Source organism: Numida meleagris, chromosome 10 (assembly GCF_002078875.1).
Source record: "Numida meleagris isolate 19003 breed g44 Domestic line chromosome 10, NumMel1.0, whole genome shotgun sequence".
NCBI lineage: Eukaryota > Metazoa > Chordata > Aves > Galliformes > Numididae > Numida > Numida meleagris.
The window spans coordinates 8,331,051-8,356,751 of NC_034418.1; the positions used below are offsets into that span (position 1 = coordinate 8,331,051).

At 39.4% G+C, this 25,701-nt stretch overlaps 1 protein-coding gene across 8 annotated transcripts in view; it reads left to right on the forward strand.

Moving 5' to 3' along the window:
* ZNF536 (zinc finger protein 536) overlaps window positions 1-25,701 on the forward strand; it is a 328,996-nt gene that overhangs the window by 132,268 nt on the left and 171,027 nt on the right. For 7 of the 8 annotated variants that reach the window (XM_021408612.1, XM_021408611.1, XM_021408610.1 and 4 more), the window contains one exon: window positions 22,658-24,829. In XM_021408612.1, coding sequence (XP_021264287.1) covers window positions 22,660-24,829 — 2,170 coding nt within the window. In that variant the 5' untranslated portion in view covers window positions 22,658-22,659. Of the gene's footprint in view, window positions 1-15,660; window positions 15,800-22,657; window positions 24,830-25,701 lie in introns of all 8 variants that reach the window. The other variant, XM_021408614.1, reaches the window with a different exon arrangement.

A 25,701-nucleotide genomic window follows, 5' to 3' on the forward strand; every position in this document is an offset into this window, starting at 1 on the left:
TTCTGATTGACCCTGCAGTATCTGCTTGAATCCTCTGTCAAAAGTGAGCACAGTGCTGTTAAATATTCTGTGCAAGATTGGGGGACAGTGGGAAGTGGGAGGAGGTGGGGGTGTTCCTGTAAAAGTACTGGTTTAGTAGCTGCACGATTAGGCTTTACTGTCTGTAGTCCCTACTATACCTCTGAAGCACTTGTATGGAATGGATGCTTCAAATTAAGTATGACCTGGTTGTCCAATCCCAATTACCTAAAGAATCCCTCAATTTGCTTAACAATTCCCTCACAGCTATTATGGCTCTGACTGATTGTCCCCAGGACTCTCTTAGGCTTACAGCTAATGTAATTGATTCTTCAGTAGTAGCCTGAAGGGCCATTTGGCTTCAACCGTGGTCCAGAGCTTTTTTCTTTTTTTTTTTTTCTTTTTTAAACTAAGTTAAAAGAATTTTTTTTTTAATGGTTCTAGTTTTGGAGGGTGGGAGTGGAGGAAATCATCTGGACATGGCTTGGAACAGCAGTCCCTGCCAGATGGAGAAGCATTTTCATTGGGCTCTCAGCTGAAATGGCTTTGGGTGGAAAGTCAGTGCAGTCTTCAAACCCAAATTTGGGTGAATATTTCTGAAAAAGACCTGTTGTGAGGGTTTTATTCTGATGTTTTCAGCTCTTTCTTCTTCTTGATCTAAATGGTATGATTTTTTTTTTCTAGACCTGAATGAATGTCAGCCATGATAGATTCTCCATTTCAATTGCGACAAGTCCTCTAATACTCTCATTCATAGCGACTGTCTGTATACATGCATTGATTATTAGCTTTTGGAGGAGGTCTTTGGCACTGTAAAGTGTATCATTCTTTCATCATCAAGGGCTAAATCATAAGAATTTGGCTTAGCCCACAGAAGACTGTTTTAGCTAAGCTACATTAGCATAGGCGCTCATTGAGTCTCATGCTGTTACGTCAAGATCTTACATTCTAAGGTGCATTCTAAATTTTTTGGACACACACTTTTCACTGGGAAAAAAAGAATAGCTATGGAAACAAAATCCCATTAAAAGTGTTAGCCTTCTTTTTTTTTTTTTTTCTGCCAGTCCCACAAAGCAATAACTAAAGTATCTTGTGGAGGTAGCAAGATATCAGTTGAAAATAGATAACAGGAAATATTTTTTACACAGTAAGTGGTGAACTTCTGGAACTTGCTGCCAAGGGAATTTTTAGAGGCAGACAGCATCAGCAGGCTCAGAAGGAGATTAGACAGATTCATGGAAAACAGCTCAATAAACAGATAATAATAAACAGGTCAATAAACAGCTAAAAAAAATACCATAGCTTTGAGTCATGAAGGGCACTAACTTCCTACATATCTAGAACCTTAGAATTAAGGTGTTTAGACTCTATCTTGTTAAGAATAATAAAGAGATGCTCAGAATTTCTTTTTCAAGGGCATAAATGGTATTTCTAAGCTTCAAAATTCTTGCTGTTGAGCCTGATGAAAACGCTTCATGGGTTTACAACACTGAGCTAAACCAGTGCCTCCTTCTTTTCTGTTATCTTTGATTTTCCCTGGAAAGAACATTGCACTGTACTTTGGGAAACAGTAGAGAACAGCTATTTGAACAGTTAGGTATTTGAAGGAGGGAGGAAGAAAAGAAGGTCTGTCTGTATGGGGGTCAAAGTGAAAGATGACCATCAGTTGCTTTTCTACCTGAAATCTGTAAGGGAGGAAATGACTGCATTAGTGGGAGTTCTTAAATGAATGATTCACTAAAAATGTTGAGTTGAGATCTCTAGAGTTCAGTATGTCTGTGACAATGCTAGATTCTGAAAATTGCCTTCAAGTCCGGAAGTGTATTGAAAGTGAGCCTTTAATTGAGACAGTCTAGGACCTTCCTGAGAAACGGGCGACCCCACAGCGCTATTAGCAGCATTTGTGCTCAGACACTTCCCTCTCCATTTTCCAGACCCCAACCCCACCAAGCCCCCCAGTAAAAGAAGAAAAAAAAATGGTGGGCAGGGCAGCAGAGTATATGTTGTCTATATTGCTTAATGCATTTTTAAAAGATGATGTCAACATTAATTACTAAAATGATGTACTTGCCAACAGAATAATGCACAGTATTCCCCACCTCACTTCCATGTGTAGTCCATTAATTAATGTCTTTACAAAATGAACCTTGTGAGTAACAATTTAGTCTTGATTCCTGTAAAGTGATTTTGAAAAAAAGTGTTCATGTTGAAGCAACACTTGCTAGGTGCACTTCAGTGAAATGCTCAGTATAGTTTGCTTGTGTTCTCAAACACTGTTTTTCCTGTGCAAAGAGAATGCCATCTAAAAGACTGTCCGTGCTCCTTTCTCACACAGTGAATGCAGAGATCTTGAGAGGATTTCAGTTTGTTTTTTTTTTTAAGGACAGGTGCCTTGTATAGGTAGATGAAGTGCTAGAGCAGCTCCTGGTAGGTGAGATGGAAGATGTCCTTAAAAAAAAAAAAAAAAAAAAAAAAGCTACAATAAGAACAGTAACCTGTGTTGTAATCTGAAAGATGAGTGTCTCTAGCCAATATTAGTTGTATTTATTTACAAGTTACATTTTCCTCAGCTGCTGTTCTTTCTGTACCTGTAGAATGACTCCATCTGCCTGAGATTTCAAGAGCATTAAACAAACTTGTCTGTTTTCTGATGAAAAATCTGCTTCAGTTTTCTGTTTAGATAGTGAAATAGAACTTGTAATTAATAGTATATAACGTACCAGTGACCAAAGATGCTCTGTCTTATAGGAACATTAACCTTGATAGAAAGAAAAACATTTCTCATCCTCTCACACAAGCAGTGCTGATATTTCACAGTCCTTATTTAAGAAGCTATTTAAGCCTGTGCTTAATTTTAGGCAAAGTTAGGCATAAATTATATGCAGAGTGGTGGAGTTGGAGGCAGTGGGTATATGATGAGGATAGAGTAGCAATATTAGTGTGGCTATTGTATTCATTCTACTTGGTGATCCTGTAAATTCTTCATTGCAAATATTTATTAAACTGCCATCTTTCCTGTGTAGAAAGTCTTCCAAACCAGTTGATCTCTTGACTCTCACATTTGAAAGCACCCCTTAAAAGTTCCTGAAGGTGCATGGTCCCAAAAGGGGAAATATTATTCAGGATCTATAGGATTTCTGTGTATGGGACATCGTATATGATAACAAGAAAGCCCAATGATAATGTTTTATATGTCCAGGCTGGAAGGCTTAGAATTAGCCATACCAGTTTTTCTACTGGTATGTGTTGGATGCACGTTTTGTAACCAGTTCCTTTTGTTGTGCAGAGATGATTCTGTTGAGTTTGTCCCCTCCTGTGGCCATAGCGTATTGCATCTGTTCGTTTGTCCTTCTTGAGATGATGCATGCAATACATCAATACCTACAATATGAAGAGATTCATCAGTCTGAATCCAATCTTAGCTTGCTGTATATAACAAATCCAAAGTAAAGCAACAATTTTCAATGATTAGTTTTGGTCTCTAAAGAAATTAGGAAAATAATTGCCATTAGGAATAATTCCAGTGCATTGTTTCTTTGTTGCTGATTTTTTTTTTTCTGTCTTGCATCAGAGACCTCTGATCAATTTCTTTCTATTGCATACATGTATCCCAAAATGCACCAAGTTGATGGTGGCAGTACCACTGAAGGAAGAACATTGTCAGTGAAATAATGCATGAAGAAATGGAAACTCCTGGGGAGATTTTTTTGCCATATGAATTTTTATTTTTGTATTCATTCATGAAACCGTACAGGGCCAGTCAGTAAAGTAGGGCTCCCCGTTCTTCCTGTATTCCATCTTCGTGCTTTATTTCTAGTCAGTACTGCTGCAAAGAAATTTATTTTGAGCAGGAAAAAGAAGAGCAAAAATCTTGTTGGAGTAGGCAAGAAGAAATCTGGAATAGCATGTAGTTAAATGGTGTGTGGCTTACAGTGAAATTACACGTAGGTGAATTTTATTTTTTTTTTCCAAATGTTTTGTGCATAATAGTTTAGAATCCAATGTTGTTTGGTTTTAGTTCAGATTATTTTCTGTTACTGGGAAGTAATTTTCCAAGGGAAAAAAGTTTAACCAGCCTCGATTTTTGTGTAAAGTGCAATGAAAGATAAAAGGTGAGGGTAAATTAGGTCTTTGCACGTATATGCTATGTGGTTGTTGTTTGCATCACTACGCTCTACAGATCTATGAATTCAAGTTCTGCCCAGAGATCATATGTGGGTATAAATGGTTGTCACTAACTTGGTATGGGCTTAAGCCAAAATTCATTAAGAGTATTGGACTTTCAGCAGGTTGATTTTGTTTTGGGTCCATCATGCTTGTTTTTAAAGCTTACATCTCTTGCTGTCTTGAAGCTTAGTATCTCTGCATACCATGGAATCCTGGTCACCTTGTGATTATTTTTTATTATTTTTGCAGCCTATATCCTATTGTATGTTCAATAGGACTTCTATAGCAAAGAGTCCCTGGGGAGAAGTCTTATAGCTTGTAATGAAAAATTTAACTCAGGTGTTTTAATGAAAATCTGCCAAAAGAAACTGCAGTTTGAAATATCTGATTTTCTGAACCCGGGCAGAAGACCGCAGAACCTAGCAATAAATACTGATCCAACACCCAGACTACCAATTGTCAGCTGCTGTATCTGTCTCTGTAGTAGTTCCTGCCTCACAGCGCGTGGGAAGCGATATATTAGTTTAGCCCTAATGAAACCAGTGAAATATATCTTCCACTGAAAGCTGTAGTAAGTTTACATCACATTTGCCAAGAGCATGTACACTAAAAATTACTGTGAATCAGTTAACTTGTGCTAACATGTTACTCTGATAAGTTGTTGTGAACCAATTTTCTGATCTTCCATATCTGTGAATGTTATGCTGAATTTTACTTAACTTTATGTGGTTATATTTGAGATGAGGGAATTCAGTCTCTTGCTGTTTGTTATTAGCTATAAGAGCTCAAATGAGATCAGAGCTCCCTTGTGTTAGCAGTAGTTCAGCCAGGGGCTTGGGATGTTATTTCAGTAACTTCATCGTTCTGATTTAAAAACGGAGGGGAAAAAATAGTTGCTGCTGATTAAGAGGGGTTTCATGATCCTAGCTCATTCTCAGTTAGTTCAACTTTTTGAAAACGTTCACATTAAAGCAGGTTTTCCCCATTTCTTTCTTTCAGAAGCAATGTATTGTAACTGGTATATTTGTTATGAGTTTTGCAACAGAGATCTGAAAGTCATCTTCGCTGCTCTGACACCATGAGAATATTTTAACATGTTGAAGCAAAGTCAGTATTGTAAGAGGCAACGTGAATAATTGTGTGCTTTGGGAGACAGATGATTTTTTCTTTGCATTTTTACTCGTGGTTAATACATTTACTTCCTTATGAAGCTAAGTTGTGCAAGAGAAGACTCATGTTAGTAATGCTGGAAGTGAAGCATGTTTTCCTAATGTGTTTGCAGAACTATTCAGGACCAGTTGAACCTTCTGTGAATATGGCCTTAAGGACAGGAGGACCTTTGGTTTCATTTGCATAAGTTTAAATTGTCCAGGCCCAGTTTTCAAACCCAATCAACTTTTGAGAAGCATTTCAAACTTTCTAATTGAATTTAATTAGTGCCTTCATTTGGGATGTTTATTTTTTTACCTTTCTGTTTGAAATCATTAGATCTTTCTAATGAGCACATGCAAGTACTTATGTGGCTAATATTCTGTATTGCATAGGCTAATAGAGATGCTTTCTTTCAATTTCTTTGGTCAGAAGACCAGAAAGTTTAACTTTATCAAAGTAGGGCATTCGGTGAGTGTTGTGGGAGGGAGATTTTTATACAAAAGTGCTGTAATTCCAGAAAATTGCAGAAAGACACTTTTCACACAATGAAATATGGTTCCCAAGCGAGAATCCTTTATTTGTTGATTTATTTTTATTTTTTAGTTTAATAGTGGGGGAAAAGCATAGAATGATATTTGAGGCTACAGGAAGGCCTGTTTCTGGACATTAGCCAGAGATCCCTTTCTCATGGCTGGAAAGGGAGCTGATCAGTCAGGTTGTGTCTCAGCCTGGGAATGGGGACGATTCTCAGCACAAGAGTGGGAGCTGCGGATCTGTAGCATGCCTTGCATTGTTCCACATTGCCTTCTGCCTTGGCACATGGTGCTGGTCAAAATTTCTAGAATGATGATTCAGCTTAGGTTACCCATTTGGGAAAGGATCAACTGCTTTATAAATTAAACCACACATGATCAGTTTTGAGAAACCTAGCATTAGCAGTCTACCAGTTTCCCAGTCTGATAAATAAGAATAGTGGTGACCATGTGTGCAGGTCAGCTGAGCTGGAAGTGTGCAGTCGTGAGGACTTAGGCTCTCCTTCGAGAATTTCAGACAGAAGCTTCTATTAAAGTGCAAAGTATTGTTATTATCTTTGTCCTTTATACATTTTTAAATAGTACATGATAATCATCTCTGTGAACTCTTAACTATTCATAAAGGTGACTGTCAGTTGGAGGCCTGAACCAGTACTCCAGATCCAAATATTTAAAATGATAGATCACGTTGTAACTTTCTGAGACTTATTCATTATCTTATGTAGGAAGTTTCCTTGTAAAAGGTAGGCTTTGTAGATGAGCGATAAGTGGGGCATTTAATTGTTCTCTTGGGATACTAACATCCAAGTATGGTAGAGAAAGTTTACCAATTGAAAGTCCTCTTGGAGGTCTACCTGGGGGAAGCATGAGAGGCAGGGAAGATGAAGGGTAATGGGACTCTTCATCTTCATTCTGCCTGGTGTATCACTATCGCATTTTGACAAGGAAGTGTCTCCTTGTGGGGCCCTGTGTTGTCTCACGTTATGCCCTTTCCACTCCCCTGAAAAAAAGTTCAAGGAAGTATATGAAATTACAGCAAAGTACAGAAAAGCTTTCCTTGAAACAAAAAAGTTATGAGAAGTTAATACCAGCATAGTTTGCGGCTTCATAGAGCAAATGCCTAGTTAGTTTAATACACATAAACCTCTCATCTGCTAAGGAACTTTCCGAAGAGCCTTGCTATTGGTTGTCCGTCGGCCATTTTTTCTTTTCTTTGACTTTAACCAGAATTTCCTGGATTTAAAAAGCAAAACAGCAGAACTTTCCTATGAAGGCTTTAATCAGAGCTGGCATACATTGATAATTAATATGTGAAATAGGTGTCCAGTCTTGACCTATTGGTTATCAGCAATGAATTCAAATCCACGTGCTTCTCAGTGCACAGCAGACGAATGCAATCACAAATACTAAGAACCTCATATGTAAGGGGCAGAGTGGAGGCAAGAAATCTGAGCGGCATCCATCCTTCCTCCTCATCATGTGAGCCTGTGGGGTCTCTGCACGTTTTCCCAAGGGCTTGCCAGTGTGAGAGCATTGCCTGTTGTCGCATGTGGCTGCGTCCTTTTGGTGTTCAGCAGGCCTTGCCACCCTGGGAAGAGCAGCCTGTGCTTGTATGCACCAGCAGGCTCACATCGTTTCAGAGAATTTCATTCATGCTGATTGAGGGGGATGCTGGACTCTTTCTTTTAGTTTATTTTAGCCTTTTGGTATGCAGAGTATTCTTTGTTAATCTTCCTTATTTATTTAAATGTTAATTGGTCCTTGTTAATTTTGTTTTCTGTGCTGAAAGCCAAGGTCAACAATGAGTCCTTCCATGTTAGCTCTTAGCGTGATTACAAGGTAGTATAATGCATCTTGGAAAAAAAAGTAACAAGAAGCATTCCCTCTGTTTTTAATGTAACCTTTGTGCTAGGTAGAGGTTTGGAGGTTGAAAGAGAGAGAGAAAATGTATGTTCAATGCAAACTGAAGGGTTTTATTGATTGAAAAGGACTGTTAAGTTAAAAGACGGTTGTTGTGAAAGCAAAATATCACTTGACCCCAAAGAGACAGGCAATTGCAGCCCTGGGGTAAGGTATAACAACAACACCGGTTTGGGTATGGGAATGCTAAAATGAGACCTGAAAAACAGATTTTCCCTTCCACTTCTGTTTGCATTTCCAACTTTCAAACTGCTGTTTTTGTTACTCTAAGTGCAGTCTCTTCTGAGTACTCCCTTGTTTTTGGCTGGAATGGCCATTTTATGAGATAAAAGTAAGATTTTTTTTTTCTAAAACAGATTCTGTTCCATGGGGCAAAACAAACAGAGCTATCACAACACTTTAAATAGTAATCAAATATGTTTCTCTATTTGTATTCAAAAGGGTGGAGAGGTAACTTGACAAGATGAAAGAAGGAACCAGATTTGTGTATTCCCCCCTTCCCCCATAACAGGTATAGTTTTAGAAAAGACTTCAAGGCAAAAAGAAAAAAGCATAGAATATACTGTTATGGTGTTATTTTTGTCTTTCATTTTTATGACAACTTATTTGTACTTAAAGGAATCTTTCCAAAGAGTTAAGAAGCATCATTAAATAAAGACTGTGAAATGTGCAATATGGCTTATTTATTTAAATGTTAATTGGTCCAACGAACACTTCTAATTAGCTCTATATTTGCTTAGCAAAAAGTTTTACAAATTCCAATTGTGAAAAGCAGCTATTTTGAGCTGGTAAGCATGTTGCAGAATCAGCTATGATTTTTCTATAGTTCTCAGCCCTTGAAGGCACAATTTAATTTTTCATGTATGCATACTAGCAACGGTAAACACTTGCGAGTGTAAAGAACCTTCTTTAATTAGCTGCACAACAATTAAAGGATTCACAAACTAAATTGAACCCTGTCTCTGTGCTTACTAGCTGAATTCTACCACCTGTCACAACAGCACTTTGTTCAATCTGTTATGCAAAATCATTATAGCAATATAGCTGAGGAAAAAAAAAGAGAAAACAGCAATTATTTCTTACTTTTCTCTTGAATGGGTTATTTTGGGTTATACTGATGTCAGGTTCATTGAAGCTAACCTTTTGAAATCTGTAACAGCATAATACATATATGGCAGGCTTAGAATAGCTGGAAGAATATTTTGTTTTACCCTTTTTAAGAGCAAGTAAGGAACATCCTTAAAGTATGGTACTTTCTCTGATCATTTGAAAAGAAAAGCCAACTGTGCTAGCTCCTGTAGAAGCCTGTTATTTTTCTTCATCAGACAAAAAAAAATGACCAACATCTAATAGTACAACATACTCTTTTATTATTAAAGCTGGTAAACTGATGTGAAAAGTAGTTTTAAAAACACCACTGGCTTTGTAAAGTGGGGAAGAGTGGCACTTCTAGCTTCTTGCCTTCTGACATTCGTCATTATTCTTCAGCTCTCAAAGGTATAATAGTTGATAAAATAAAACTCTGACTGATTATTTATTTATTTATGGGCTAACTTTATTTTTCCAGAAGTGGTTGGAGATGATGTTTTATATCTGCGCAGAAGAGCCCCATCTCTTTCCCCTTTCTGATTGCAGCCGTTCTTGCTGGTGGGCATGCAGGGCCCGCTGTACAGGGGCATGGCAAGTCCTGATGGTCCACATGTGTTGGGAGTCAGCCCCCTGACTGTGCCTGCAGGCCTGGCTCAGCACACCGCCAGCCTTGGGCACCATTTAAGCCGCTTGGTTTCTCAACGGGGTGTAGCCTAGCTAGCTGCCCTCCTCAGTCATCTTCTTGTTGATTAAGGAGAGATAATAGGTGGAAGCTTGAACCCATTCCCAGCAGTGTGAGAGGCCAGCTGCTGTAGGAGGTTGAGTTCTGGTCAGGAGGTGAGACTCGGGCAGGGGACGAGGCCTGCAGCCATGGCTGTGGTTACCTGCCTGCTGCTTCTGGTGCAGCTGCCTGCAGGGAGCCCTCCACAGCATCTCTGAGTGCCGATACACTTTTCTGATTCCGGTTAAAGTTCCCAGTGAAACCAGCAGCGAGCTGGTTGTGTAATGAGCGTGAGGCCGCGTTTGGCGAAGAAGAGCTGTTTACGTTTCTCTTTGTTGTGCCACGACAGCTGACAGGAATGTTCCCATCGCTGCCAGCTTTCATGCAGGAGAGGTACAGGTACGTTTTGTGCGTGCACCGCCACAGCTGAGGAGCTGAAAGTTAAGCTGCCTGCTGACAGTTTCCTGAAATCATATCAATAACATATTGTTAGCCCTTGTGATTGAAGCTAAAAGAGGCTGCTGTTGGATAAAGGATACATGATACGGGTATTTCATAAGCGAGGGATATAACTGAATAACTCTGCTCATTCAAAGTGCTTACATTTTTTAGAGTATAATTTTTATACCAATGTCCTTTTAGAATATTTTTGGAAAATCTAGAAAGAGAACAAAGAAGTCCTTTAGAAAGAGTGTGGGTTTTTTTTGCAAAAAAAAAGTCACTAGGAAAATAAAAGTCAACAAGGAAAAGCTGAGCAAGGACTTCTTTTTTGTTACTTAAAAATAATAATAATATTACTTAAAAATAGTAATAATAAAAAAAGAAACAAGGAAGCCTGATACTTTGATTAAATATGACTTAAATTCTGAGATAATTTTGCACTTGAAGTATGAGAAGCCATATTTGCTGTGTGTCCCTCTCACAATTTCTCATGTCAAATTAGAATAGCTGGTCTATTCTAAAGTAGAAAGTAAAGGAGAAAAAAAAATCCTTTCAATTAGAGAGATGTAGCATCAACCTATTTGTAAGCAGGGGTACAAGACACTGGGAGTAAGTGCAACAGGAAAACAAATTCTGTTCAGGCAGTTGAAGCAATGCCGAGGTTTTGTGCGGGAACTCCTGAATGTTCTCAGTGCTGGGGCTGTTGGTGCTCAGTCCCAAATCCTGGGGCTACTGTCAGTTGTGGGAAGGAGCTTGCTCAGGGCCGCACCAGGCCAGCACAGCCCGTTAAGGATATATCGCAGCCAGCAGAGACCATCTCCCAGCTGACTTTGCAGCCGTAATTGAACTTGCCAGTGTCTGTCATGCTGTGATTGCGTTTATCAGACTTCCTTTGTCAGCTTGGTTGCCACTCACCTATCGGCTGTGATAGGTTGTCTTTCCAGTCATGGGCTCACAATATTGCAATTAACATCAAAATTATTTAAAGGATTTTTATCCTGCAGATAGCTTTGAAATATGTTATTGTACTTTTATAACATTCCTCCTCCCCCGTATTCATCTTTCTGCTCTGTGTCTGCCATGTTTCCAGTGCCCTTTTTATTAATGATCAAAATGATTGTGCCCAGATAAAACAGGGGTGCCCAAAGCATGCTCAGGGCTAAGCTTGCTGGGATCCTAAGGTCACGCTGCTGTTGCATTGAAGCATACGTACCATCTAACCGCAATCAGTGCTTGCATCTCTGCTTCCTTTGATATGAGCACTGCGTGGCCGCGCTGTTCCTGTACTTGATCTTGCAGCGCAGTGGTGGGAGGAAATTCCCTGTTCATGTACCTGCTTGTACCTCACTGGATTGAGCGGTACTGTGAAGATGCAGCCCTTTCTTATGATCAGTTATCTGACATTATTTTTACTTCTTTGGCTTAACCATGGAACAGTTACGACTGTTATGCACCACTGTTCAGAGGAAGAGGTAGCGTTACTGTGCTGCAGAACGATCTGTCATAGACAGAATTTTAAAAGCAGCAAGGGAAATACAGGAATATATCCCCAACTCAGTTGCTTTTCGTATAGATTGTCCTGGTTGGGACTGTCTTTCTGCTCTAGAAGCCATCAGAAAAAAACAACAGAGTGATTAGAAGGACTGACGTTGGAAGTATTTTTTCCCTTCTCTGAAATTACAGTCTGAAGAACAGCTTGTTTTGTGCATATTTCCTGACCTTGGTGTAGATACGATTACAGCAGTTACAGAGTCAGGCTGATATGTTGTTGTTGTGCACAGTTACTGCTAACCATACCCTTCAAGTCTAAACCACATCTTGGTGTGAAAGTGACATGCAAGGTGCTAGATGGCTTCCTGAGTTACCAAACCTGTGCTTCTGTGCAGGCCAGTGATAAATTAGTAAAGTTAAATGGCAGCAGTCATAACATATCTTATCAGTGAAAGTGTGCACGGACCAGAACACCAAAAGATGAAGCACATTTGTGCTTTTGGTGTTTTATTTTCCTTGACTGGTAATTAAGTATATTTTTTCTATCCTTAGTCTAAATTTGTATTGAGTTTCTTCATCTGTTTTATTCCACTTAATTCTGCAAGGAGTTTGTTCTTTCTGTTTTTCTGGAGAGCAGAAAGCATCTCAGTAATGTTTGCTTTCTTTTTCATTCTTCCACCTGCCTCCCAGCATCTTTGCCTTTGTCAGTTTCATCTTTCCCCTCACTAAACTGAGACTTTCTCATAATTTTCATTTTCCTGGAAATTAGTATTAAAAATATCTAATTAAAGTCACTTTTATCTAAGAATGACTTGCCCTCTAAATTACGCCTTTTCTTTTTGTGACAAAGTCCATGTGTTATAGGGAGAAGGAAAATAAATCTATTGGGATGAGGGAAGAAAGGGTAGAAGGCAGAAGCGATTAACCGCCAGGAATATCAGTCATTGACCACCAAAATAACCCTACACAATATTTTAGCAAAAAATTTTATGCTGACAAGTCTGTCATGAGTTAAAAAAAAGCAACAGTCTTTTTAGCAGTCAGTTATGTTTGATAAAAGAAAGCTATCTGGACTACTGGACTAAGCAATGGGAGTCGAAAGTTCTGAATTCTGTCCCTGGCTGCTCCACAGAGAATATGCCGTCTAAGGCAAGATACATGATCTTTTTCCTGAGGGAGATATGGAAACGATCAGGTAGGGATACTCATATCGATGGTTCTGGAAGTTGGTCCCTTCCTGGCATAGGAAACCATCCGGGTGCACTGGTATTGGGCAAATTACTTTTGATTTTTCAAGTGTTTGTATTTACGTGATGTTAAGCTGTTGACTGTTTCTGTGTTCAGCAAAGGAATGTGCAGAAGCTTTCTTCCCTTCCTCTCACTGTGTTGCTCGCAGCATGCTTGGATGAGCCCATGATGCTTGGAGCTTTACAGAGTATGGGGCATGACCCAATGTGAATTACCGTTTGGGACAGTGTTATACTGCAAAACTCTTCCCAGTTGTGCTGTGTAGCTATTTGGACTTTCTTTGTATGTAAGGATGGAATAGGAGAGATTTTCTTCATGTTGGTTTATCTTAAATATACTGACCTGAAAGAATGAAGTAATCTGTCTTTTCGTTATCCTCTCATTCTTTCTTCTTTGTTGCCAGCTCAATGTCACTGGAGGTAAAATAAATGCAGTTTATTACATATGAGTTTTGACAATATACACTTTGTCACATGTGATCCCTTTCATGTATAAAAGGTTATGTAAAGTTAATGCATTCCTTCCCCTTCTTTTATACTTTTTGACCAATATTAAACATTTTCTTAGGCATGTACGCTGTGTTGACGTCACCAGAGCTAGGCCGTGTGTTCAGTGATGCATTGTTTTGTCCACTAACTCAATAGAATGCACTTTGGAGCATCCTTAATTATCCTACAAACCATTTTGTGATAATGAAACCAAATACGGTGTAGGCTTGGCTGACATCTCTGTGATATCATTTGGCATGCCACATATTTCTGTTTCAAATAGAAATTGGTTAAAGCTTTTTAAAAATGTTCTCTCAATTAATTCTGTACTTAAGACATCCTTTACTCTCCCCCCCAAAGCTATCATAAGTATTCAGTTTTTCTTGTTCTGCACATAGATAGGGTTGGATACAGACTCTTTAATTTGACAGAAAATAGGCTAACCTTTTGATCTTTTAAGTCCTAAAACTACAGTTGAGTGTATAGTGTCTTTCCATATAACTAGGTCTTTTGTTCCACTAGAGAAAATTACTTAATTTGTTAGAGAGCTTTTTTTTTTTTAAATGGTTTAACTGCAACAGTCTTTACCTAATAGACCTGGCATTGCAGGGAGGTGATTAATGTGAGTTAAAGGATCCCTGTGACATAGGACTAAAGGGCAGAATTACTTTGTTGTTGTTGTTGGCAGTCCCACTTGTGCAGTTTCATTTCTCCCTAAACCAGATTTCCGTTCTTTTACATGAAGTTAGAGTCTAATTGGACGATACGCTTCTTGTTGAAACTCTTGCTGTTCAGCAGTAGCCTGTTTCTGCATTTTCATTAGGAATGTATGTCTTTGTCCCTTGAAATCCATCTATTTATTGCAGTGACACCTACTGCTGAGAGAGCTGATCCGCAACAGGATCGGTTGCTGTTAAACTTGGCCAACAAGCAGCTCATGACTCAACCAGCAGATGTTTCTGTGGCTCAGGTCAGGGGGAACTTATGGACTCGCGTTTTTTTCCGTTACTCCTAGCATTAAATGCCAGAAAAGTCAACACTAGGTACAGGCAGTTGACCCGACCAGTAGTAGGAGGAACTGAACTGGGGCCCCGAGGATCCGCAGAGACCAAGGCATTAGGCTGTTGAGCCACTGTGCTGGCTCCAGGCCAATAGTTTCAGACAACTGACTATCTGATTGCATGCCCGGATTTTAGTAACGATTTTACATACTTATTTGATGATTTGTATCCAAGCTTATGCTTCTGACAGGTGCCCTTGTGAACAAAATCTCATGGGCTATCGCGTATGAATATTTCACAATCAATCATACTTTGATCTTTGGGACATATGTGCATTTGACATTATATTTAGTTGTGCTCAAAATCTAAGTCTTAAGCCTTTGTGAAATGAAAATAAAATCATCAACCCAGCATTACAGGTTTGGATTTAAATTGTTTCAAACTATGATTTGAGTTCTGTGGTCTTAACTCTTCTTTCTTCATCTCTCAGTAATCAGTGCAGAGGGCCTGATCCTCCTGCCCTCCCCCAGCTGAAATGCGCTGCCTTTTATTGGAGCTTGCCTGTGTGAGGAATGCAGGATTAATAGGGTCAACGTTATGGATATTTTAATATTATATAATGAGCTAGAGAACAACAGATTTCCAGTTTGGTACAGTGTCCTCAGATGAGAATGGAAGATTCAGAATTCATTTCAGACAGTAAAAATGACAAAAAATGAAGTAATAAATATGCTTTGCAAAGACTTCCAGGCATTTTATTATTTTATTTTATTTGTACCGTGTGATACTAGAGTGGATCGTTAAAAGCTTAATTTTAAAGTTTCTTCAATCTGAGGTAGATGCCAGCTAGATTAATTAAAGTGAGTGATCAGATAGGAGCTACAGGAGATTGATCAAATTGGAGAGAGTTTAATCAGTTGTATACATTCCAAATTACATGAAAATAACAAATTTACTTTTAAAAATGCTGTTTCTAAAATAACAGAAGCTTTAGTTTAATGAAGCGTTCTACAAATCAGGCTCCCATTTGAATTTAGGTATTATTCTTATCTTTACTTTTGTCATCAGGAAAAAACTAGGGAAAAAAAAAGTCAATGCTTATAAGCTAAAAAATAATGATCCCAGATGTGACCAATGCTTGAAAAAAGCAGGACTTTTTTTAAGCTACTGAACTTTCAGTACCAATTATTTATCTTTCTCTTCTTTGCATCTGACTTCTTAAGTATATGCAAGTGAAATAGAATAAATAAGAAGGAAAACGGATTTTGCTAAGTCACATGCAAAGTAGCAATAAATCAAACAGCTTGTCCGCATTCTTCTAATCTTTCTATTCTAATCTGTGAGTGAGATTTATAAATGACCTCTCCTCTCCTCTCTGCTGGTCTTCCTAGATTGTGATCACAAGCAGTTCACAGTCCTCCACTCCATGGGTGCTACCAGCTAAAGACTGCTCTGGTGATTCATCTTCTGCTGATCAGTTATCAGTCCGAAATGCTGTGCTAGCTAGAAAGTAACCTACAGACGTAACAGGTATTTTAGAAAGCAGCTGTGCTCTTCAGTTTGGGCTGCAAGCAGTACAGCCTCAGCAAACAATTTGCTGTCTGTTCATGACTTTTGAAAGCTGGAAATCCCTGTGCTAACCCTTCTTTAAGACATAAAAACTGTTGTGGAATGAGTCGGTTCCATTGTTACTAAAGGAGTACTTTGTTTTGAAATCAATAAGCAGCTTGTTTAAATATCAGCACTACAAAGCAGCTTCAGTTGTGTTGGGTGCTGTCCTGCTGCCTCCCTGGCAGCGTGGCTGCGAGATGGGTGCTGGGAGATGGGTGCTGCGAGATGGGTGCTGGCAGGTGGCTGCTCATCCACCCACTTCCAGCCCCAACGCCAGGACAGCGGGTGCTGCTCAGGTCAGGTTGGCTTCAGGCTTTGTGCAGATCTTGCCCAACTTGGGCTCACCCTGGGTTTTATTTTAATTCTTAAAAGCTTCATATGCTTTGCGATAACAACCAAAACTAAGTGTGCTAATGGGATTAATAGTAGTAACTGTTTACCAGGTTAGCCTTAATAATAGCTAAATAAACACAAATAGATAGGATGTATTACCTGTAGCCAACTTTTCTCTTAAGACATTCTGTTACACTCCAGAAACCATGTATTTCTCTAATATAGTTATGTTATAACCCAAGGAGCAGGACACCTACTTAGCCAACCAAAAAGAGTAATAAAAAAAGTGAAAAGGGGAGAAAACTGCATTGAGTTCATTGGAGTTACTCTGTTTTATGTAAGTATAAATGAGAATAGAATCTAGCCTAATGTTTATTCCATTTCATCAGATTGGGTAATGCTGTCCTGGTGGTATTAGATACAGCTGATCTCTCTCCTTCCCTTTCATGTACACGTTTTTGTTAAAATTTAACTATTTACATCTGTGTCTCTTAGTATTGCCTGCAAATCAGTCAAAGAAGAGTAGGTCATCTGTGCTGCTCTACTGTTTATATATTAATCATCTGGCAAATAAACCACTCTGTATCCTACCCACCTCAGTAATATTTGTGATGTAATTTGTTTGGATGCCCAAATGTCACCAGCGTTGATTGTAAGAGACGAAAAAAATGTACTTGCTCAGCACACCAAGCTCTGGGCTAAAATGTAAGCATGAAATCTCTGGTTTATTTTTGTAATAATGTTTACAGCTGTTTAATGACCCTGAAAGGGTTCAGTAGTCTGGTGTTCTGTATTTCTTAACAGGAGTGTATTATGCTTATAACAGCCTTAGTTACACAGTTTCTGCTACAACAATAAGAACAATATTTTACAAAAATACAATATATATTCTGGAGTTTCTCGATCATACCTCTTTACGAGTTGCTAAGAACTGAAATAATCTGTATTGGTGTATTTAGAATTTGTCAATGGACCACAAGATAGTGTCGATATGTGCAGTTTTCTAACTGGAAAGATAAATGCCAGGTCTGTATTCTGAAAGCATAAGTAACAGTATGTGTAACTAACTGCTCGGAGGATCAGGGCCAGAGCGAGCTTGTCGTCTAAACACGTGAGCTTGTAAAGCATTACTTTGCTTACTGAACTGTAAATCTTTTAACTAACCTAATCTAAGCTATAATAACAGCACAACAGTGTTTTTGAAATGACTGTTTTCTCTACAGCAGTGAAGAGGGAGATGCTTTAGTGTGTGTCCGGTAGGAACGAACAGGTGTAAATGAGAGCTGAATGTGGTCCATCTGTTTACAAAGATAACAGGTGTGTGGATACATACATGTGTAGGTGCACAGATATGAGCGTGCATATGTTTGCATGTGTTTCTAGGCATATATTTACATTTCAACTATTTTTTATTCTACTTGCCATCTAATTTTTTCTCTGTTTCCAGCAAAAGGAAGCCAAGCTTCTCACATTACATTAATGTAGTTGTGATGACAGCCATTTCTGGTGTCATAATTGGTTTTAAATTCCAGTAATCCATTTCAAATAGTTAAATAAAATCCGTGTGTTCCATTGAAATGGCTAAAGTCAGAACTTTCATTATTGATCTCACAGAAAATAGTCTTGAGGGCAAAAATGTGAGTCAAATCAAAATAACTATTAGTGTCATCAAAGGGACTTGAATGTCTCACCGTACCTTAATGTGGGAGATGAGGGGGTATTTTCATAATGTATGTATCCAGTTGTGAATTTCATCAGCTGAGGACCCTCGTCATAGCAATAGGGAACTGTACACGCTAGTCAGAGAACGTCCGTCCTCTGATGGCTCGTCTGCTTCTTGTTGCAGACTTGTTCCTGCTGCTGCCGGAGCGAAGGGCTTGTTTGGGTTAGGAAAGCCGCCCGCGAACAACTGATACCAGCGTGCGCAGTCTTGGGGGAAAGTGTTCTTACAAAGCACTGGAGATAAATGAGGGTCAAAAATAGACCATATAGATTTCAACTTATTTTGAATTTTTTAACAATCTCAAATTGGATTTGTAGTTGAGTTTGTAAACATATATTAACTGCAGAGAACATCGTGCTTCTTTTCCCAGTGCGAGAGATGGCAGAACGTTCTGTGTTTTCCTTTTAAGAGACATCAGAATCAGGAAAAGAGTGTAGCAGACTATATATTTAAAAACAGAAGGCTAGAAACTTCAGCATTCAAGAAATACTATAAGTGATTCTCATTGTCTCCTCCTTTTGTTTCTCTCAAGTAGAGGAATGGGGAAATTACAAGTATTCTGATATTTTTCAGGTTTTAAAAGAAATAACACTTTATCGCAGGCACGAAAATATTGTATATAAACTGAATAGACATTATTTTTCCATTTGGGTAACTGTGACTTTTTTTGGAAAAAAATTGAGGAAAAATAAAATAACTTTGGGCAAAAATGTTCAGATGCTAAATGAAAATTATGTTGTAGTATTGGAGCTTCCTGAAGGTTTGGGTGGCTGTGGTTCCAAACACATTGCTTAGGCCAGGTTGCATTGCAGAGCTTCAGCTTTTATGAAAGTTCATTACCCAGCTTTCCATCTCTCATGACCTCTTCCCGGTCCCCAAAGTATGTGGGGAAGTAGCATCTGGGCTGTGTGCAGAGGGCAGGGAAGGTGGGAGGCACTGTGAAGTCAAACTTCACAGTAGCACTTACAAATTGACGTTTCCACATTATTATTTTTTTTTTTCCTCAAATTTGCTGTTTTGGTCTGGGGAGACAAGAATGCTGGGCACAAGGTTGAGGAGCTGGAGAGAATCTATGGCAGAGGTGGGGACCTTGAGCTGCTTGAAGCAGGAAAGCAGCAGCTAGAGGCTCAGAGGGGCCCTTTGTCCTACCTGGGATAACCCGTCTGGTCAGAGATACAGGGGGGGATGATGGATAAAGAGGGAGAGAATGAAATTGCTAATTTTTTTTTAGAGAAATTAGGCAAATTAGATTGAGTTATCTAATTTGTAATGGAATGATGGATGAGGAAGAGTTTTATTTCTGTCTTGAGTGTGGATAGGAGATAGGATTTTGGTAGGTTTTGCTGTGAATTGGCTGAAGAAAACCTACAGCCTGACTTATGTGAGAGCTGAATAGTGCCCAAATGGACTAACTGGGAAACACAGGAGGAGAGATTTCACATGGAAATATTTTGAGTGCCATAATTATACTGTGCAACAAAACCAGGTAGAAGTAGGACAAAGAAGAAACAGTCTTAGCCAGAGGCAGGAGACAGGAATACAAGAAGATGGGGCAGATGAGGATGCAAATACATTTTAAGTGAAGATCTCTAGCATTTTGAGATTGCCAGTAGCTGGATCCTGGTAACTGAATGGCTGATCGGAGAGTATGGGGCACTTAGAGGAGGTTGTTTCTCATTAAACAGCAGCTTTGCTGACCTTTCTGCATGTTTAGTCTAAAATGTCTAAAATCTGCAATGCCAAAAGATCAACGCGTGTTGGTCAGATTCCTCAGAACTGATTTAAAAACACTAGTTCTTAAATGAAAAAAAAAAAGATTTTTTCAACTTATCCTACATTAAATGTGTGTTTTCTAGGCGACAGAAAGAAAATGTTAGAAAAAGTTATGTTATTCAAACTATAACTACCACTGATACTTTATAATAAAGTTGCATTTGAAAAAGAGCTACAAAATAGCCTAAAATCTCAGCCACAGCTCCCCTCCTCAGTCCAGATATCTATAGGTTTGAACTGATGCTTAGGGTTAAACATCAGAATTAATAATCTCCACTGGGATCTGTCAGCATTTCCAGACTTTGATGGAGCATAAAATGCTAAAATTAACTATCCAAACCTTCCTAAGCACGTAAAAGCACCAGTTCCCATTGAGGTCAAGTGAATAAATGAAATTTAGACTGCATTTTTCAAGCTGTTGCAGAATAACGACAATCTAGAAAGACTTCACCAACCCCTCTTCAATGTATGTCTGTGTCTGTACATGTAAAATGGATTGAATTCTGAGCTGTCCTGTCTGGATCCAGTGGTCCCTGTGGGTCGTCTCCTACTCAGAATAGTCTGTGGTTCTGTGTTTTGTTTAACTATGGCAAAGAGAATTAACACTTGCAGTATGTGGAATCCTGACAAAAAATGCACTTCTGTGTTGTTAGTGGAGGTTTTTTTTAAAGGAGTTGAGTAGAGAGTGTTGGAAATCTCAATCAACTTCAGGCAATGGTAGGCCTACACACTACAGCTCTGTTAGATGTTTAGCTAATCCTTTTGAACGTGAAATTTGGTTTGTTTCAAAAGTTAAGGAAGCTTTCAAAAATGTTAAAAGAGCGTGTTTGTCTGTACTCACATACAGTAAACTTTCATGAAAACCAATAATTTTATTCATTTACTGTATGGCCTTGGGTGGACTCCTGACTTGACCATGTTCCCCTGTATTTGAAAATCAGACAATTCAAGCCAAACTTAAGCACAGTCCTATAGCTTATGCGTGTAAGCCTTTTCCTTTGATATACTCCATCTCATTAATATTTTATAAATAATATCATTGAGAGTGTATAAATAATGGGTCCCTGACACAACACCTGGAAGTGAACAGTGTTGAAATTTTAAAAAAATATATCTGCTTACATCTCATCAAAATTTTGTGGGTCGTGCTCATCCTGAATACACATATGAATATCTCTTTCCTCCTTTTTTCTTGCAAGATCTGCATTGGGTCACATAACCTCATTCATCCTGTCGAGAACCAAATAAGTCTTCTCTTGGAGACCACCCAAGCTTGTTTAAGGCCCTGATCCTGCAAAGACTTACGCATGTGTAGAACTTTGCTTTCAAGAGTCATCCTTTGAAGTCCCCTGGACTACTCCCATAAGCACAATTGCATGCATTTAAAGTGCATGCCAGATTTGGGCCTCCAGTTGTCTAGCAAATGACCAGTATGAAGCAGCATGAGGAACGGTGTCCACCTGGAGTGTGGAAGGCAGAGTGAGTGAGTGCTTTTGGGAAAGCCCAACAGAAAGTTCTCCAGATTAATTATTCAATAACATATAGACTTCAGTAATTTTACTAGTGAGTAATGTGTCAATCACTTCACTGAACAACACAGATCTTAATTATGTTCCAATATAACCTTACAGTTTCATATTTTTTGAGAGTTATTAATGTAAAACTTTTTATTTTAAATAGAATTTTACAGATACATTATTTCTTTGTAGCATAGAGAAGTGGCAAGGATAGAAGATTATTGTGGACAATTATGCAGACCAGAACCAAGCACTTGTGTTTAACAAACAGCTTTGAATTCTAATTTTCTGCAATATACATGGTGTGGGTACAATTTGTAGTCATTACTGTGTATTAGGAAAGTTATTAAAATTCTTAAACTTGTTGAGGCTTTCCACAACACCTTCCCCAGATTTTAATTGGTTTTATCTAGTTCCATAAGAGAGCTCTTTAAAACAAATCAAAGTGCCTTAAATCACATGTTTTACCCATCGAAGGACAGAGATATTCCTCTATAATCTGGCAAGTTTTCCTAAGAAATGAAATCTGAAGGTTCTCAATGAATTAAGAGACTTGGCAGCAGATAATTTATGTGCCTTTTGATGGGCTCAATTTCAAAATGACGAAATAACAATGTTTTGTAACAGAAGGGTTAAATCTTAATCTCAGAGGTTTACAAAGCTGCTAGTCGCAGTCTCCTTAAAATTTAATATACCTCGTTAATGCTTACTTGCAAACACTGAAGGATTTTTATGATTATAATCATGTGTTACAGCACCTAGTACTGTTTCTAAGCAGCATACTAATCAGCTTAATGAGATATTACTGCACTTTTTGTTGACTAAAGCAAAATCCCTTTTATTGTTCTAAAGCTTGTCCTTTACTTTATTTTTTCCCAAAACATTATCTTGTTTTATTGTACACCAGTAAATATCATACCATCGTTTTTTGTCAAATCATAAAACTATCTTTCTCATTGTAGAACGTGTAATATATAGAATATGGTTAATGGAACTGAAAGTTACAAATGGATTTCTTTTTTTGTTGTGTTGTGTGGTGTTTTTTTTTCTGGCTTTTCTGATGGAAATGGGAGAGATGCATAGCATTTCTTTTAGTATAGATTTAGAAATGTAAACAGGTGCAGTTTCACAAGAAGACAGACAAGGGAGATGGCAAAAGCCCTTGCCCCTTCCGTAATAATTAGATTTTGAAATTGTAGCATAATTTTAAATAGTAATTAATGTTTACCAGTAAACATACAGAATGATGAAAGCACATATATGATCTCAATTGCATAGCACAGTTGGCATTTAATACACTTTTTATGGTTTTTACACTAATTCCTTTGCATTATTATGAGTAGGTAAAACAGAAAATGCAAATCGTGTGTCAGTGATTCAATGCTTGTAACTCTTTCACAGTCTGAATCTAAAATATCTTCTGATTTTCAGAGATGGAGGAAGCTAGTTTGTGCCTTGGTGTTTCTTCAGCTGTGCCAGAAGCTGACGCCCATCTCAACAGCACCATACTCAATGGGCAGTATTCAATGAGCCAGAAGCTGCACCAGATCACTTCCCAGCTCAGCCATGCCTTCCCAGAGCTCCAGAACAGGCAGAATCCGGAGGAGAAGGCGTCAGCACCACTAGAAGACAAAAGCCACATGTCCATAGCAAACCAACCCATCAGCAGTCAGATGGCACTGTTAGCAAACCAGCTCAACAGAGAGGTTGACACCAGTTTGAATGGGCGTGTGGATCTGCAGCAGTTCTTAAATGGACAAAACCTAGGGATTATGTCTCAGATGAGCGATATAGAGGATGATGCCAGGAAAAACAGAAAGTACCCATGTCCCCTCTGTGGAAAGCGCTTTCGATTTAACAGCATCCTCTCGCTGCACATGCGCACTCATACTGGAGAGAAACCATTTAAGTGTCCGTACTGTGATCACAGAGCAGCTCAGAAAGGCAACCTGAAGATTCACCTGCGTACTCATAAACTTGGAAATCTTGGCAAAGGTCGTGGAAGAGTCCGAGAAGAAAACAGACTGTTACATGAGCTGGAGGAGAGAGCAATTCTTCGGGACAAGCAGATGAAGAGCAGCCTCTTGCAGCCGCGACCTGATGTGAAAGCACAGCAGCACACTCAGCCAATGCCTCTCGCAAATTGCAACTTGTCTGTGCCAGCTAATCACAGCACACCTGATATTTCAAACCCTGTTCCCTCTCCAAAGCCAGTCAGTGTCCAGGAGGAAGTTGTTGCTCAGACAGCTGGGTTCAGATGCACATTTTGCAAAGGCAAGTTCAAAAAGCGAGAGGAGCTGGACAGGCATATAAGGATCCTGCACAAGCCTTACAAGTGCACCCTATGTGACTTTGCTGCCTCGCAGGAAGAGGAGCTGATCAGCCACGTGGAGAAGGCTCACATAACCGCGGAGTCAGCGCAGGGCCAGGGCTCCAATGGGAACGGGGAGCAGTCCACCAATGAGTTTCGCTGCGAGGTGTGTGGCCAAGTGTTCAGCCAAGCCTGGTTCCTAAAAGGCCACATGAGGAAGCACAAGGATTCCTTTGAACACTGCTGTCAGATCTGCGGGAGGCGATTCAAAGAGCCTTGGTTCCTTAAAAATCACATGAAAGTTCACCTGAATAAGTTATCTGTCAAGAACAAATCTCCTAATGATCCTGAAGTACCTGTCTCCATCAGCAGTATGTCCCAGGAAGCTCATGCAAACTTGTATTCGAGATACCTGTCCTGTTTGCAGAGTGGGTTTCTTCCTCCCGACAAAGCGAGCTTAAGTGAACAAAATCAAATCTATAACAAAGGAGACATGCCCATGAAAGAGAAGGAAGTCTTGGGAAAGCTCCTTTCACCCATTTCTGGCATTGGCCACAGTATTGCTGAAGGGGATAAACACTCTTTATTGGGCTGTCTCAATCTGGTGCCTCCTCTGAAATCCAGCTGTATAGAAAGGTTACAAGCTGCCGCCAAAGCAGCAGAGATGGATCCAGTAAACAGCTATCAGGCCTGGCAGCTTATGGCAAGGGGAATGGCCATGGAACATGGCTTTTTGTCTAAAGAGCAGCAGATACAGCGCAGCCATGAAGACACTTTGGCAAATGCTGGAGTTATGTTTGATAAGGAGAAGCGGGAGTATGTGTTAGTAGGAGCAGATGGCTCTAAGCAGAAAATGCCTGCTGATTTGGTTCACAGCACTAAAATGGGCAATCAGAGAGACTTGCCAAACAAACTAGACCCTTTAGAAGGCAGTAGAGATTTTTTGTCACATGGTATGAACCAGGGACTCGATTACAACTTACAAAGTCATGGAAACGTGAAAGAAAAGCCAACTGAATGCCCGGACTGCGGGAGGGTTTTTAGAACATACCACCAAGTGGTTGTGCACTCCAGGGTCCACAAAAGAGACAGGAAAGGAGAAGACGAAATAATCCAAGGGAGTCTTGATGAGCGTCGTGGGTCTGGCAGCGATCAAGAGTCGCAGTCTGTCAGCAGGTCGACGACCCCAGGCTCCTCTAACATTACTGAAGAAAGCGGAGTAGGTGGGGGTCTGTCGCAGACGGGGAGCGCCCAGGAGGACAGTCCACATCCTTCCTCACCCTCCTCTTCAGGTATGATGACTTCTCCTTCCCTCTCTGCACTGAAAACGTAGTAGCTCTATTTGAAATCACAGCAGCAAAGTTGTTTATGCATTCTCTGGTTAGGTTGTTTTCTAACGGTCCACAGAGACGCGGTGTTATACACCAGAACATCTGTGTTTGGGTTCCCTCAATGCCTCCGAGGTTAATTCTCGGTTCACCCTCTCTCCCTTCCAAGGGCAGGTCTCCTAGCCTTTCAGCTGTCGTTTCAGCCACGCCACCCGCAGCAGCATGCAGGGTCTGTACGTGCACCGGTGGGATTGTAATGGCAAGGGCCTCTTCCTCCAGGTTTTGGAGGACTTTTTGTTTTCCTCTTCTGTTCATGGTGTCTGTCTTGCAGACCTTTCCCTTCCCTCCATGTAAAAGGTGGAAGAAAAATGCCTTCTTTGAGCTCTTGGTCAAAGAAATATGACTAATATGGAGTGTGTTGGCTAACCTCTGATTTCCCTGATTCTCACAACCGTCTCAATTGCTTAGCTGAAATATTTGCTTGCACCTGGCCACTGGATTGATTAAGAGGAGATTCAGGGAATACAAAGCACTAACTTTTTGACAATCTTTTAACTTATGTGCACATTTTAACATGTATGAAACCTTCTGCTTAATTTGCATCTATTTGGAAGTGCAAGAAAAGTAGAAATTGAACTGAAACATTTTAATTGAACCGTATGTCTTGTTAACTTGCTGTGTATAAAATGGCAAAGCAGATAATATTTCTTTGGAGATGTCTATAAAATATTGAGCTTCCTGGTACAATTTTTAAAGTTACTAGCCTATGACTGCTGAAATAAAATCTCCAAGTAATAACAGGTAAGATTTCTGGCCTCATCTATATTTCCAAAGTC